General features: G+C 35.5%; 1 protein-coding gene across 3 annotated transcripts in view; it reads right to left on the minus strand.

Moving 5' to 3' along the window:
- Thoc2 (THO complex 2) overlaps positions 1–17,669 on the minus strand; it is a 109,636-nt gene that overhangs the window by 36,197 nt on the left and 55,770 nt on the right. For all 3 annotated transcript variants that reach the window (XM_005076823.4, XM_040744563.1, XM_021231036.2), the window contains exons 13-21: positions 14,313–14,354; positions 13,787–13,917; positions 13,582–13,683; positions 10,065–10,149; positions 8,923–9,016; positions 8,485–8,565; positions 6,219–6,315; positions 3,123–3,240; positions 1,479–1,658 (exon numbers count right to left, since the gene is read on the minus strand). In XM_005076823.4, the coding sequence (XP_005076880.1) occupies positions 1,479–1,658; positions 3,123–3,240; positions 6,219–6,315; positions 8,485–8,565; positions 8,923–9,016; positions 10,065–10,149; positions 13,582–13,683; positions 13,787–13,917; positions 14,313–14,354 (930 nt within the window). The remainder of the gene's footprint in view (positions 1–1,478; positions 1,659–3,122; positions 3,241–6,218; positions 6,316–8,484; positions 8,566–8,922; positions 9,017–10,064; positions 10,150–13,581; positions 13,684–13,786; positions 13,918–14,312; positions 14,355–17,669) is intronic.

The raw sequence follows: 17,669 nt of genomic DNA on the forward strand, positions 1-17,669 counted from the left end.
ATAAACCTTTTTGCAAATAATTAAGATATGTTATATTAACAGAATTTTGAGTGGAAATTAAGAATCCAGATTTTAACAATAAAGGCAGAGACAGAAATGAAGGGTGCTGTGTTCAATGAAATAAACGACGGACAGAAGACAATTTTCACATATTACCACTTATACACAAAAGTAAAGAGAAGAAGAGAAGATACTGGAGGCAAAGAGTGCCATTGGAAAGGGGAGAGGGAGATGTGGGGTCTTTAATAGCAAACATTTTTATTTACAAAGAAGAAGTAAGCTCAGTGATGTACAGCCAGACAGACTAGCTATGCTTAATAGCAATTTGTGACATGTCTTATAAAGATTTAGAAGAAAGGAGTTCAGTATTTCTCAATACAGATGATAAATGTTAAAAAGATGAAAACAGGTATTATCAATTTTATCATTTACATATTGTGTAAGTAATGAATTATGACAATGTATCCTATAAACATTTATAATCACTAGAGGTCAAATAAAAATTTTAAATTAAAACAAAGTTTATATATTTTCTATGTGGCCCTAAAAAAGGGAGAGAGAGAGCATGCACTCTCTAGGCACAATGACACATACCTATAACCCAGTACTCAGAAGCAGAGGGCAATCACAAGATCAAGGCTAGCCTGAGCTACATCTTCAAATATGAGTATAAAACCTAGAGTAACTGCAGAAACCATGAAAGTAAAAATGTGGAGGGAACAATAGAGAGAGGAATAACAGGATATATGTGACTTGAAGGGACAAATGGAGAGAACAAGGGGATCTTTAATTCAGGAGGGGGAGGAAATGAAGAAGGAGGGGGGATGAGGGCCAAATAAAAGTAAGGATGTCTTATATAAAGTCATAAGGAATTATACTAATAATTAACTACACAGATACCCATAATATATGTAAATCAATGTTTAAATAAATAGTTTTGATGAAAATTTCCCATCTTAGCTGACAATACTCCAACACTAGGTATGAGAAGCCCCCTTTGGAGTTGCTAACCAAAGAATGTCCAAGAGATACTCTAAACACTTACTAAAATCCTTTCAAACAATATACAGAAGCAATGAGAAGTCAGCTCCTTTGTCATTGTTTATAGAATTATATTACACACAAAAATATTTTATTAGTCAACAAAATGTTTAAGTATTAGCAATCTCATTACTAAGAAATAAGAGATAATACCTACTTTCCTGCAACTGAAATTACATTATTTCCAGACTTCAAAAAAGAAGGCAAACAATCTGATGCTGGAATGTCTAATTAACTGAAAACCTTACATATAACATCTCCTATATCCATCTCATGATTTCATAATCTGCACAGACATAGAGGCCCTATTTAGAGAAAGCCTATTTGACATTAGACATGTTTCATTGCCACATAATATGTACAAATATATGTTTCAAAGGACATCACAATCCATATTTTATCAGGATTAAAGAAAATCATCCTCTTCATTCACTTACCTGGTCATAGAGCTTTCCCACAAGTTTCAAGTGTTTCTCTCCACCCTCCTGAAAAATTACTCCATTCCTCTGCTGAGCCATAAGTAAACAGAGAGGAAGAGCAAGATCATGGTCCAGTAGTGCATCCTTTAATCTCTGAGAAGATTTTTTAGTGTTTCTGATCTGGCCAAAATAACCACCCTGCATAAAGAGAAGATACAAATTTATTGCTATATGCAATGTATTCCATGCTGCCTCACTGGGAAGAGACACAGAAGAAAGTTTAGACACATTCTTTAAAATATTTCTAAGCTAGGATTTACGATCCAAGCACCTGGAATGCAGAGCCAGGGGGATCAGGACTTCAAGACCATCCTCAACTACACAAGTTTGAAGTCAGCTCGGGCTACAAGGGAACCTGTCTCAAAAAACCACAATAATAAACATAAACAACACCAGAATAAAATAAAGCATTTCTATATCCTATATTTGCTCTCCTTAACTAATTTGCATTAACGATACAATTGTTGATTCTAATTTGGCTAATGGTAACTCAACTGTGTTTAAACTTATTCTGTTTCCATTCTCCACTCTGTAGTTACTTACAAAGGGTTATATTTTATTCAGTGAAGAAATTTAACAGACTGTAATAACAATTTATTGTAGTGAAAATATCAAGGAAAATGTAAGATCTAATATTTCTTTTCAGTACAGATGTAAGTTACTCCCTTTTATACATTCAGTTTTTTGGGTTTTTTTTTTTTTGGTTTCTTTTTTTTTTTTTTTTTTTTTGGTTTTTACGAGACAGGGTTTCTCTGTATTGTTTTGGAGGCTGTCGGTCCAGCCCAGCCTCGAACTCACAGAGATCCGCCTGCCTCTGCCTCCCGAGTGCTGGGATTAAAGGCATGGGCCACCAACGCCCGGCTCAGTTTTTTTTTTTTAAGATCCAATTACTACTATATCACAGCTCTTAAAAAAGAAGGGAGCAGTGGTTTTGAGAGAACACATATGGCTTTGACATCAGGCTTTAGGTACTTATTTACAGTTTGGATTCCATACTATGACCACACATACAGTATTGTCTACTTTTCTGTGGCAGGTATGTTCCACAACCCACAGTGGATAAATAGATGGCAGCAAATTCTACACAAATTATGTTTTTTCTACGCATATATACCTGTGACAAAGCTAAATTAGGCACAGAAAGAAATTAGCTAAGACAATTAATAAAACAATCAGAATGATACAACACTTAAGACATAGTGATGAAGAATTAGGAAATTTAAGTAAAGGCTACCTGAATATAAGCACATTGAAATACAAACAATTGATAACTAAGACTACTATTCACACAGCCAATATGATAAACCAAGATGGCTATTATGTCACTACTGAGTAGTTTATACAGAATGGACATGCTGGCCAAAGGAAAATTTATGTGCCAAAAGTGAGCAAAAAGAAAGGCTAACGATTTTCATCATTCTACACAGAATGGACCTCAAGCAAAAAAGATTATAATTTATTTATTTCTAGATTTTTTTCTCTTTAATTTTGAACTGTGGTTAAGCATGGGTGATTGAAAGCTTGAAAAACAAAGTCATAGATACAGTAGGAAAACAGTACATTTGATTTCAAATTTCAATAAACAGGAATAGTGACTCTTACCTCAGCCTTCAGTTGCTCCCCTCCAGTCATGGCCTCTAATTGCTCTGTTGTCATTTCCTCCGTAATTTCGATTCCTGCCATTTTTTGTACCACTTCTTTCAATATTAGTAGATCAAAACTAATAAAAAATTAAAACAAACCATAGTTAAAACTTCAAATATGAAAAAGTAATACATAAAAATGAATTTTCTGACAATCTTTATTTAAACATAAAGAAGAATGAAAGACAACACCCAGGCTTGTTTTTTTTTTCATTTGACTTTTAAAATAAAATAGTTCTGTCACTTCTAGTACTACAATGAAAATAGTTCGTGTTTATCTTTGTTTTTTTAACCTGGATTAATTTGAAGCTTGGGCTAAGATTCAAAAATAAAAGTAATATGAAACATACTCATATATTCTTTACCCAAACTTCATATTTTTACTCTTAGTTTCCATTTGCCTCCTCCCTTCCCTTCCTCCCTCTCTCCTCTATCTCTCTCATTCTGCTTTGATTGTCGAAAAATAGGAAATGTCCCCCAAGAGTTCCTAGGTTAAGGACTTGGTCCCCATCTGGTGGCACTATTCTGGAAGGCTCCTGAAGCTTTAGGTGAGGTCTAGCTGGTCATGGGGAATACAGTCTTAGGGGCAGCATCTTGCCCTTAGCCCAGCATCTTGTCCTTAGCCCTTTCCCCTCCTCCCGTCCTCCCACTTTCTGTCAGTCTGAATCTGTATCTCTTTCTATGTGGATACGTTTCTCTCCCTCTGCTCCTCCTCGCTCCCTCCACACACATACAGTCTCTTCCATTCTTGCTCTCGCTTCTATGAGGTAATAACGCTGTGCAACCATATCCCCTCAAGTGGTGACATTTTGTCCCACAATATACCCAAAGAAACAAGTCGCTGCCTCCAGGCTGAAACCTCTGACACTGAGTAGAAATGTCACTTTCATGTTGCTTCTTTCAGGAACTTGTCACAATAACAAGAAAGTAGCTCAGATTACTTTACAGAATGAACAAGAGACTAAATGATTTAAACCATGCTCGTTCACTCCCTCAAATGTCTAAGAATGCACATTAGAACAGAGGCATGTGTTCATACAACCACAGCTGCTACCAACTTTAATAACTAATATTAATCTATTGTTCATAAATCATTTTCATCAGCTGCTCCAATAACATTTGCCTTCTCCACCAATTTAGTATACTCAATAAGTTGCTTACAATAAACCCATCTCCCTAAAACTTCAAATAATAAAGATGAATAAAGTCCCGCAATACTCAGAGAAAAGAGAGGGGGAAGGAAGGAAAGGAAAAAGGAAAGTGCCATGTCATGGTACTTGAGCCTAAAGTAAAAGCTTTAGTCAGAACATGAGCATGCTCTAGTATGTGTTAGCAGGTATACATTTTTTTTGAGTCATAGTCTCACTGTATAGCCCATACTAGCCTCAAAATCATGCTTCTCCCCTAAGTGTTCTGGCATCTGCCACAACACCTGGCTACATGTGCACTTTTATTTGCAATATTTAGAACTGTCACTGGAAATAACACTTTGTGAATTCTATAACTTGCTTTAATTACAGATTTTTTCCAAAAGTAAAAGTATACCTATCAATATACAAATTATTGAACAAAGGTATACCTTTCTAATATTCTTATCAGGGGCTTCTTTTCAATTTGCCATGCTTTCCCAAACCAATGAGGCATTCAATATTTTAAAACTCTGTGGTGATATAGTTTATGATTTATTACAGCCACTAAAGAGCCAAATAGCAAAGCAGCCACACGAGTTAGCCATAGAAGCTGGGCAGTGGTGGCACACCCCTTTAATCCCAGGACTCAGGAGATAAAGGCAGATGGATCTCTGTGAGTCCTAGGCCAACCAGATCTGCATGAGTTTGAATCAGTCTCAAAGAGAATTAGAGCTCATGTCTTTAAACCCAGTCCTAGAGATATATATATAAAAAAAACAGGAGCCCAGTGTCTCAGGCTGCGTTCTGAGGTTTAGTCTCCAGCCACGTTGAGGAGGCAGCAGTCCGGCGCTTGGTAGAGAAAGGATTACCCCTTTCAGTCTGAGACAGATAAAAGCTAGTGTCTGGCTTTGCGTCCTGAACCCTCATGCAAGCTTTATTAAATCACAAATAATATTATCACAAAACTGTTTTAGTTAAATGATTACAAATATGTATTGACAATAAAGCAAAACATCAAAACTAGTGTTTTCATGGCTTGTAGAAAGAAATGAGTAAAATACAGGAATGACAGAGATGACAAAGGGTAGAGAGCGTCCTGACAAAACCAAGAGTTTATGTACATTTTTCCCAAAATAGCACTGCCAGGAACTAATTTAGCACCTGTTTTGAAACACCAAAGAGCTTTTATTTTTGCTGACATTGTATCAGAAAATTTCTATAAATAATATAAAGTTATCTGCTTATAATCAACCTACTGGTGCTATTTATTCAAAGTCTAAGCATGGCCACTAGCCCCACACAGTATTTACAAAAAAGGAAATAATTAAAATCATTTAAGTCTTATATATCCCCAAATTCACACTCAAAAAGTAACTTTCTTTTACAATATACTCCTCAAATGTGCAATGCAGCAATAATCAACAGCGCAATATGTTTTGTCACAAAAGGATATTCAATATTCCCTAACTCTGTATTCAAAAGTTTAATGGTAAAAATAAGTTAACTGTTCTTTTAATGAGCTCTATATGTAGCTAAATACTATACTGCTAAAGAAACTACCTCTCTGTATTAACTTTTAATTTATGTTCAAGATTCGACATACAGCCAGTTGAGTTCTAAGATACAGTTCAAGGCCAGCCTTAACTTCATAGTGAGTTCCAGGATGACCACAGCTACATGGTGATAACCCATGTCAAAAAAATTAATTCTATGTACATACAATTCTAATATTTGAGATGTTGAGGGAAGAAAGATTTCAATTTTGAGCACAGCCTGGACTGTAAATGAGACTCTCCTTTAAAAATATACTGTACAAATTAAGTAGCTATTCCAGTTGAAATCTGAGTATTTCAAAGTAACAGTAATCTCAACGTTCCAAAACCAGGAGAAGTGCTTGAATTGAATTTCATATCCACACAATTTACCTTTTGCCCGCCTTTAATTGATTGGCTACATACTGAAGAAGGCCAGCAAGATCAATCGGGTATTTACGGAACACCGCACCACAGAAACTAGCCAGACCTGCATGAGAAATAAACGTTACAAAACAAAATGTAAATTATAGTTTCAACAAATTCAATCTATAATATGAGGTGTGAAAAAAATTTAAAGATTTCTTTTTATTACATGTGTGTTTGTGTTTCCTTCCATGTTCATATGTGCACCATGTTCCTATCAGCTGCCTAAGGAAACTAGAAGAGTGTATTAGAACCCTGGAAAAGGTGATATGGATGACGGTGACTGCCATGTGGGTGCTGGGAACTCTTGTCCTCTTGAAAAGTAGCCAGTGATCTTAACCACTGAGTCATCTCTCCAGTACCATATGACTGACGTATCTGAATGGAATTTTACAACAGCAATAACTAATGTTTACTAAGTATATGTATGCAAGCATATTATATTAATTCTTCCAATAATCACCTTAGGTTAGTATAAACCTACTGATGAGGCTAACTGAAAAGAGATGGATCACATAACTTGCTCATGGTCATAGTACAATCTAGAGCAATAATCCAATCAATGTACCTGATCAATTAGAACTCAGTCATGCGGAATACCACGTCAACTCAAACAACCAAATGCCCACCCCTAAAAAGTTTGAAGTCAAAAAAGATTGTTTATATCTAAGAACATGCTACACTTATAGACAACAAAAGAAACAGGTAAATTTGCTAGAAGCAGACAGACCTTTTTAATTTCTTTATTTTATTCATATATATGTCTTGCCTGCATGTATGTTTGTGTATCATGAATGTACCCAGTGCCCACAAAGGTCAGAAATGGGTGTCAGACTCCCCAGAACTGGAGTTACAGAAGGTTGTAAGCCACCCACCATATCAGTTCTGAGACTAGAACCCAGGTCCTCCGAAAGAGAAGTCAATGATCTCAAATGCTGATCTATCTCTCTATCAATTTTAACTAAGTCCCTCTCATTTCCTGAAAGGAGAAGAAACCCCAGTGAAGATAAGAGAAAGAGTGTTTAACCATCTGTAACTTATTTGCTAACCACCTAAGTAATTAGACCAAGTCCTGCCCATAAAGAGCTTAGCATTCAGTGGAGAATTCAGAAAACTGAATGGCTATGATGAATAAAAGGTTCTATGAGAGTACTAGGAGCACTAAATTCAGACTTCTCTATGGGAACATTAACAAGGAAAGTTTTTCCTTTTTTGAAATCTAATGAGCGAACAGAAGATGAACTAGCTAAAATGAGTGACCATGGAAAGGTGAGGTAGATAAAGATGAACTAGCTAAAATGAGTGACCACGGAAAGATGAACTAGATAAAATGAGTGACCACGGAAAGATGAACTAGATAAAATGAGTGACCACGGAAAGGTGAACTAGATAAAATGAGTGACCATGGAAAGGTGAACTAGATAAAATGAGTGACCATGGAAAGGTGAACTAGATAAAATGAGTGACCACGGAAAGGTGAACTAGCTAAAATGAGTGACCACGGAAAGGTGAACTAGCTAAAATGAGTGACCACGGAAAGATGAACTAGCTAAAATGAGTGACCACGGAAAGGTATCTAAGTAGAGGGATAAGGAGCAAAAGGTCCATGGAAGGTACAGAATTTCAGTATTAATGGAACTGAAAACTGACAACTGGGGGAGAGATGAAGCTAGACTAGTAAGAGCCCATTTCTAAAGGGCTTAACTTGCAGCACTTACTAAGTATTTCATGGGCTAAGTAAATGATAGAATGCTTGCTTAGTATTTGTGAGGGACTAAATTCAATCCTCCATACTGTAGGGGAAAAAATCAAACTTTACAGGATAATAGAATCAATATGTTACAATAGGGAAGAGTATGACCTCCAAATAACACTAAGTTGGTAAGAAATGGATTGTCAGCTTCCAAATGCTTCCCTAAAGTCTTCCATCTACATACTAACAGAGCCCAAGCCTGCTTAGCATCCCAGATCAGGTGGGATGGCCAGAGATTGCTTCCTCAAATTCTATCATAGTAAAAATATTAGTCTCTTGACTAAAGAAAATTAATAAGTACTAAATAAATCTCCATACAGACTCAAGATCTCAAAAAACTCTGCAGGACAAGCTTGATATCCTCAAGAGCTCTTGAGAAATGAGCCTCCAAAAGTCTGAAAACAGAGTAAGCAAATAAAACAGGGCAGTTGCTACTTCCTTAGTACTCTCTATTATCCTTAGGAAAAGAAGAATACTTACTCTGAAGCCAGTTTGAGATGGTTGTATCATCATGTTTCATTTTCTCCTTTTCTGGATTAGCTAAAGCTTCAATTATACAATCTTTCACACATTAAGGAAAATTACAACATCAGTAACAAAGACCCTTAAGCCCCCGCAGCTTCAGGGGGAAATAAAAATATGCTCACTGTATATCAATTCTCCTTCATTACCCTCTTTCTCGTCTCCTAACAAATAATAGTTCACCTCTATCAACATGTTTAGTAAAACAAAGTTTCTCCCTTTCTAAAACACAAGGCACTCACAACATATGCATGCATACACACTCACACACACACAATTTCTCTTTGTTTGACCTTAGATCATTACTAAAGGAAATCAAAAAGAATAACTAAATCATTCAACATCTAAATACAGGAACACGTTGAAATCTATATATTGCTTCACATAAAAGGATACAGGCCAAGACATCATAATTCAATGAAGTGAGGTATTTCAATGAATCTACTACAGGTGTTATTAAGTTATCATATTTCTGTATTTGTGACAAGATCTGGAAGTTAAAGATTAAGTTGTATTAACTATATAAAAAACTTCTGTGCTAAGTAATATTCATACTTATCCAAAATTAGAAATAATATAATTAAAGTGGTTCTACTATTTTGCATTTATATATGAATAAAACATATTGTCATTCCCCTGTAGAGTATTTTTCTTTCTTTTTTTAAATTTGGTTTTTCAAGACAGGATTTCTCTGTATTGCTTTGGAGCCTGTCCTGGCACTCACTCTGTAGACCAGGTTGGCCTCAAACGCTCAGAGCTCTGCCTGCCTCTGCCTCCCGAGTGCTGGGATTAAAGGTGTATGCCACCAACACCTTGAAACTATAGAGTAATTTTCTGAGGTTACATTTTCCATCTAGAAAACAATTCCAAGAGGTCTAAACTTGGATTTTAGAATGGTAGAGGCTAGTCCTGTTTTAAATGTTAGAGTCTTTCTAAAATGGACTCTTTGCTATTTGTTTCAGGTACATTTTTTTCTTTTGTTTTGTTTTTCCAAATGAGAGAGAAAATAAAGTTGGGTGGCTAGGAAGGTAGCAAGGATCTGAGAAGATTTGTGGAAGGGAAAAGAATATAATACACTATATGAAAATTTCAATAATGATAATTTTATAAAGAAGGTAATGCTGGATGTGGTGATACATGCTTTTAGTCCCAGAACTTGGGAGACAAAGGTAGGGAGATCTCTGTGAGTTTGGGGCTAACCTAGTCTACAGAACTAGTTCCAGGACGGCCAGGGCTAGACATGAAATCCTGTCTTGAAAAACCATTTAAAAAAAGAAGGTAACATTACTATAACTAAATCAAAGGGAAACACTATGCAGACATTTCTAAAACCTAACAGCAGTTCTGTTGTATATTAGTAGAAAATAAATAAATGTGTTAAATATATTATGTGAACTTTTGGTTCTAGCATACATTGCCATTTCATCAGTTTTTCACCCAAAACATCATAAAACGTATATCATTTCATTTCCACTTGTGCTGATTGAAAGAAAACCAAAAGCAATATCCCTTAAAATAATATTAATTTCAAAACGTACATAATCAAACAAAATGGTTGGATTGCTGTGGCTCAACTTGCCAATTTGTCTTCCTGAAGGCTTCACATTTTCCTTGGTTAGCCGCCTACACGGGAGAGAAATGTCAAGGATAACACTAAGTAGCATTACTCATCATTCTGATAAGCTGTTATATCATAAGAGGAAAACTAAAACATACAAAATGGACCCATACAAACTACTGCATTTTCATCTACTCTGAAGCAGAAGCTGGACTCTCTAAGAGTTTCAGAGTTTAAGAGCTGGTTATCTATTAAGGATAAAACTTACTATACAAATACATGAGAACTTTTTTTTAAAGAATTATAATTAGTTTAGATTTACCAGGTTTCATTCATCAGTTCAGGGATTATTCCTCTCATTTTCTTATTCAAGGTACACAATTTTTAAAATCTACAAATTATATTCCTTTCATTCTTCTTTATTTCCTTTGTACTCAGGATACTTTTTCCAAAATTCAAAAAACCTGTATCAGTGCAACTTTTATAGCTCAACACAACTATTAAACAAAATCTGAAGCTTTTCTGAGATGATTACATAATAAAAACAGAAACTGCTATAAGTGTGATAAAAAACAATTCAATAATTAAAACTATGTTATCAGCTTATTCCCCATCTTGTTTCCTGCCAACGGAGAAGAGAGACTATTGGTTTAAAGTTGAGGCCACATTCTCTTCTGCCTTCACACAGTACGACCTTTCCCAATTTCTAACTCTGCTTGTGGGAGGTTCTACTTGCCAAGTTTTATTACACTCTCCCTACTCCCATACACTACTTTTTATTCTATTCCCTCTGTCTTCACTATCCTGAAGGGAAAAACAAGTAAAACTAAAGAAATACTTTCTTGATGGTCTCCTACCTTCAAGCTACCAAAGTTTCATGCATGTAAAACACAACCAATGAGCATTTGAAGAATGAATGATTTGAAAACTTATAAAATTACACAAATAATATATTATTACACTCCACTCTCAATGTAAAAAGTTTAAGCAGCCAACTCAAAGTTTGGTGAAAGAGTTAGAGTTAAAAAGTAACAAAAATCCAAGTATATTAAAAATTCTACACATACTGTTCTACACTAAATAACTGTATTCATGTATGCATTCATTCATATTAATGCTTATTATGACACAGCACTAACATTGGGAATACAAAAATGAGAACAGTTCTTGCTCCCAAGCCTGGCCAAACTAAAGACTCAGATATAAAATCATGTTTTTTAAATGTCCATGTTATTTTTTGTTGTTGTTGATTTTTCTGACACAGTCTCACCTCAGTAGGTAATAAAGGCAGGGCTCAAACTTGTTATTCTCCTGCCTCAGAATCCCAAGTTCGGGGAATAGAGGAGTGTACCACTACTCCTCACAATTTAGTTTTTAAAAAGCTAACAAATTTGAGAATGGTACTTATATCCAATCAATAATATGAAAAGTGCAAATAATATATTCATATTGCCTTGAATACACATAAAAATTACCTGGAAGGATAAATAAGAATCTAAATACAGGTTACTTTACTATTCTCCTTTTGGAGAGAATTGAATATGTGAAGAAAAAAATGAGAGACATTTCACTGTACACCTTTAAAAAGGTATATATTTTATATGAGTACAATGTGATGCTTTTAATCTATATAGGCATTGTAGAATAAATATGTCAAGCTAATTATCACTTTATTGCCTCAAAAACTTACCTTTTTTATTGTAGTGTGAGCCTTAAAACCTCTATTCATTTAGAAATTTTGAAATATATATTACTATTATTAACTGGTTACCAAACATTACAATATATAACTAATATTTACTTCTTACATCTAAGTAAAATCTGGATCCCTTTGAGCAACATTTCTCCTTTCCTTCAAATCTCTTTTCCCCAATACTTCTTCTGCTAGTACCTGATAACCACCTTTCTCACTTTAAAAAGGGAGAAAATTCTGTCTATCACAACATGGACAAAACTGAGGAACACTGTGGTAACTGAACTAAGCTAGGCATAGAAAGATAAGTGTTGCATAATACTTACATATAGAATTTGTATACTCATTCATTTACTGAAATTAAAACCATATTGCCATATAATTTTCAAGAATGTTATATAATTACAAAAAGGAAAGCTATTATAGTAATGTGCCCAAGTAGAATGCCAGCATAATTTGCCTAAAGTGTACTGGTGATACAAATCAATTTTGATTGGCAGCATGTTCTGGGGAAGGCTTCAGAGAGATGACAGTCAAGCTCACTTTCTAAGGATGAATCACAGATGGAGAGAGGAAAAGACAAGCTAAGGGAAAACTTGTACAAATAAAGGAAACAAAAAAAAACACAGACAGAGGAAGTAAGGTTATAGAGAGTATGGTAAATTCAGGTAAACAAGTAGGCTGACTACAGCTGTGAGTATAATCATTAGGAAACGAGGTAGGATATATGGTAGATCAAGGAGCATCTCCATGCCATAAAGCTTGGCATACATCCTTTCAAGTATTACCAGGTTACCCAAGGATTTTGAAGTAAGGGAAGAATATGAGGTACTTTATACTATTCCAGATAAAAGAATTAAGGTTGTGGTTATAGAATATGGAAAATCAAGAAAATTATAAAGCACTCACTCAGTGCCTAGCACAAACAGTAATAATACACACACACACACATACATATGGCCTGATCATTCTCACATATGTGGATATGTGTGTATATACTATGTATGTATATATACAACCTGACCTTATTTTGATAAGCTTAAGTCAAATTCTTTCAAGTTCACCAAACCTAACAGTCTCTCCAGCAATTACTTCCCTACTAAATAATTCAATATTTTCTTCTCTTGTCTATCTCCCCACCCCATTATATAAAGTCTACATAATAACAACCAATAAGCCAAACTGTGACCATGCACATGCCTGTTTTCCCAGTAGACAGTGCCCAGAAACAATAGCACTGGGCAAACACAGTATCATTACAAACTATTGTACCAAATGAAACCAAAGAATACATGACTTTTAATTAGAATAATCATAACTGGATTTATAAAAGGTTGGACAACTCACAAAATCATTGTTGAAAACAAACAGAAAAGTGTATTTAGTATCTAGAATAATGCTAGCATAAAGTACACAGTTTTCATGAGCTTCAAATAATTTATAAGAAAGTAGAATTAATATCACTCTTATGAACAGAGTTTGATTTCCAGGGCATTCACATGGAGTAAGTAGAGAGCTCACTCCTACTAGTTATTCCCCAACCTCCACGTGCATACATACCATAGCATGTACATGTACACCCACATACATAGACACATGAATCTAAAAAACTAAAAATACTAGCTTGTAATTAAAATGGGCTAACATAAAAATTAAGTCATTCTAGCTGCAATATATAATTAGCTATACCTTTAACAAATATGTATAAGATTTCTCAAAATTAGGACTCTAAACAAGATAGCTGAAACAAAAACAAATTATATCCAGGCATAATTGGGATTAATATAAAAACAGTAAAACTTACTTCATGATATACTTAGCTCTGTCTATTGTTTGAGCTTTAACTTTTACTAAAAGTGGGTGACCATTATAAGTTTCATTCTTCCATTGGCCATATAGACGGTATCTTTAAAAAAAATGAGATGAAAAATTAGAAAACATTAAGTGCTTAAAAGTTAATGTGCTAGAATATTAATGAACGGGAGTTAACAATGTGAATAAGTATTTACCTATGCTGATAGGGAAATGTCTTAAACATTCCCCATAGTTCCTCAGACATGCAAGCATTGCAGTCCATCAAAGAAAGAGATGGAAGTAATACCTGGTCAGTAATGCTAAGCAAACAGCTAAGGATAACTTCCTAAGAAGAAAGCAAGAACAAAATATGTCATTAAGAGGTTTATTTCAATATACCCCCCAAATGGGAATAGCAGTCTTAAAGGGATTATCGTTTTTAAATCTCATAAGAAATATATATAACCCCCCACCCTATCAATGTCTTTTCTCCTTCCAAGATAGCGAATGTGGTGAAAGATGCAAAGGCAGCAGAAAGGCAGTGAGGGGCTTGACCTGCTTCCTTCCATAGGAACGAGGATGCTAGTTCTAAAAGAAAAGTTGAGCTACCAAATGCTGCACTGAGTGAATCAACTATAAAATAATCATTTCTGATGAGAGTTAAACCTTCTTCACTGTAAAATATTCTGCATGCTACATTCTGACAAACACATCCAATGTTTAATATTTTAAGTCTCTTACCGTTTTTTCTTTATCTTCTTGTTTGCTTCCATCAGACTGAAACTAAAATTTAAATAAAATGTTTAAAAGTTGATTGTCTTCCTAGTTTATAATTTTTAAAGTTAAATTACATATTATTTAGTTGTCTGCCTTTTATATACATGTATATTTGAAATATGACATAAGCGTTTTAAAGTATAATTTTAACCTCTAAATAATTTTAAAATCCATGAATATAAATCTGGAAAGGGTTTGTTCCTTTATGGGACATGGTCTCATTTAGCCCTGATTGGTTTCCAATTCTCTTTGTAGTCCAAGCTAACCTTGAACTTCTGATCCTGCTGCCTTCACCATCCAAGTGGCTGGATTTTAGGTATGTACCACTACACCCAGTTTATGTAGTGCTGGGAATCAAGCCCAGGGCTTTAGGCCCACTGAACAAGCACTCTGCTAGCTGGGCTATTATCACCAACTGTAAGTATCAGTTTTATTTGCCAATACTTTTTTTTAAGACAGGGTTTCTCTGTATTGCTTTGGAGGTTGTCCTGGAACTCGCTCTGTAGACCAGGCTGGCCTCGAACTCACAGAGATCTGCCTGCCTCTGCCTCCCAAGTGCTGGGATTAACGGCGTGCACCACCAACACCCGGCTTGCCAATACTTTTCTTAATATCATTATAAACCAAAGCTTCCTAAAACTCATATTAATTATTAATTACTAAACTTAATTTAATAAAACTGTAACCATCAAAATCATTTAGTTCTAATGCATTTACATTTTCAATCCACATTCCCTTTACAGCAGCAGTTCCCAACATTCCCAATGCTGTGACCCTTTAATACAGTTCCTCATGTTGTGGTGACCCCAACCATAATATTATTTGTTGCTACTTCATAACTGTAACTTTGTTACTGTTATCTCAGGTTCTAAGATCATCAGAAACGTTTTCTGATTGTCAGGACCTATAGGTTGAGAGCCACTGCTTTACAGAATCAATATAATCAAATACTAATATAACCAAAATCCAAAACAGATAAATTTAAGTTGCATTAAGATTCACCACTACCAAAATGCTCAATGAAAAGCAAGTCCAAACTATATGTGACACTGCTGACAAAAAAAAAAAATCACATTCTGGGTCTTTATTATCCCAATACAGACTGAACCCTGACAATGCCATCTAGTCACTTAAAGATGATACTATGAAAGCTAAGCATAGTTGTGCGTGCCTTTAATCCCAGCACTTGGGGAGCAGATCTTTGAAGAGTCCAAAGTCAGCCTGGTCTCACATAGTGAGTTCCAAGACACTCAGAGCTACATAAAGGGAACCGATCTTAAACAAACAACAACATAGACTGTTAGTGATACTTACAGGTGTATATCTTTATAAAGGTAGAAAACCCAAAAATACAAATGAGAAACTAACGCCTAAGGACAATCTAGACATCAGGAAAAGGCAAAATTCAAAAAGGAAGCAAGGGAAGGTGAAAGCTATGAGGCAACAATACATACTTGATTTTCTTGTGAAAGAAGGGACTCCATAGCCAGGCACACGCCTTTAATCCCAGCACTCGGGAGGCAGAGGCAGGCAGATCTCTGTGAGTTCCAGGCCATACTGGTCTACAGAGCGAGTTCTAAGACAGCCTCCAAAACAATACAGAAAAGCCCTGTCTCGAAACCCCCACCCCCTAAAGAGAAGGGAATCCGTTTGTATGTTTTTGAGCAGGTTACCAGATATTACCACACAGAAGTCTTAAGTGTTTTATTTTATCTAACAATGATTTGGGACGCACATCAACATATTTTCTTCTTCTAACTGGCAGGTTCAAGAAAATATGGTTCTCTTTCACAGATACAACTGAGTCAAAAAATGTTTTGCCAGAAAATAAGGAATTCAATGTTGTGGAATAATCTTTCCATGCACTGTGAAGAAATATCACTTGTATAGGTTTAATAAAAAGCTCAACAGTCAATAGCTAGGCAGGATTTGAGGGTCAGAGAAGACGCTTCTCTTGAGGAGAAGTCAGATAGATGCGGAACCAGTCAGACACACAAAATGGGATACAGGTAAAAGCCAAGTGGTATAATACAGATTAATAAAAACATGGGTTAATTTAAGTTATAAGTGCTAGTTGGGAACAAACCTGTTTGTCCAAGCTTTTGTAATTAATAAGTCTCTATGTTGTTTATTTGGGAGTTGGTTGGCCGGACAGAAAACTCCAGCTACAATTTAATTATAGAGGAGTGGCCTGTCAGAAACAAAACTAAATAGCTATTGTTGTTTTCTTTGAGATAGAGAACTGGTCATTTAGATAACACATTGTGTATCTAGTACAAGGCAGAAATAAGGATAGGCCATAATTGAAAAAACTAGGCTTATAGTTTATTACAGTTAAAGGGTATTAGGCTACTCCTTTTCCTTCCATACTGCGATTTACACAAACCTAATAAAACTACATAGTTCTATTCCATAGAAATAAAATATTTTATTCCACAGAAATAGAATATTTTCACAGTAACTTAGTTGGTTTACTTCCCTGAGTAACTCATGTGAGTTTCTGATGTCCACATGTCCATTCTTAATATTTCATAAGAAGGAAAATTTAAAAAATATGGGAAACAAAACAAAGCTATCTAGAAGAGCAGTAAACCTTCTTATTAAAAACTCATTACGGGCTGGAGAGATGGCTCAGAGGTTAAGAGCACTGACTGCTCTTCCAGAGATCCTGAGTTCAATTCCCAGCAACCACATGGTAATTCACAACCATCTGTAATGAGATCTGGCTCCCTCTTCTGGTATGTGCAGACATACATGGAGGCAGGATGTTGTATTCATAATAAATAAATAAATCTTTAAAAAAAACTCATCACAACAAGGATTAAATAGAAGTAAATCAGGAGACACATGCAAATTAATTTTTTAAAAGAAGATAAACACATTTGCGGTTGTTTGGGAAAAAAATGGGCCCCAAAGAGAGTGGCACTATTAGAAAGTGTGCCTTGTTGGAGGAAATGTATCACTGTCAGGGTGGGCTTTGAGATCTCTTTTGCTCGAGCTTCCCTCAGTGCGATAGTCAATTGGCTTTCTGTTGCCTGCCTGTCAAGAGGCAAGGACTCTCAGCTCCAACATCACATCTGCCTGCCTGCCTGCCTGCCTGCCTGCCTGCCTGCCTGCCTGCCTGCCTGCCTGCCTGCCTGCCTGCCACCATATGCCTCATCCTGATGACAATGGACTGAACCTCTGAAACTCTAAGTGAGCCACCTCAATTAAACGTTTTTATTTATGAGTTGCCGTGGTCATGGTGTCTCTTCACAGCAATAAAAACCCCTAATTAAAACAACATTCTACTCCATTTGTCTGTTCTTTTTCTTCTAGTTT

The sequence above is a fragment of the Mesocricetus auratus genome, unplaced genomic scaffold (genome assembly GCF_017639785.1).
Source record: "Mesocricetus auratus isolate SY011 unplaced genomic scaffold, BCM_Maur_2.0 Super-Scaffold_100003, whole genome shotgun sequence".
In the NCBI taxonomy this organism is placed as follows: domain Eukaryota; kingdom Metazoa; phylum Chordata; class Mammalia; order Rodentia; family Cricetidae; genus Mesocricetus; species Mesocricetus auratus.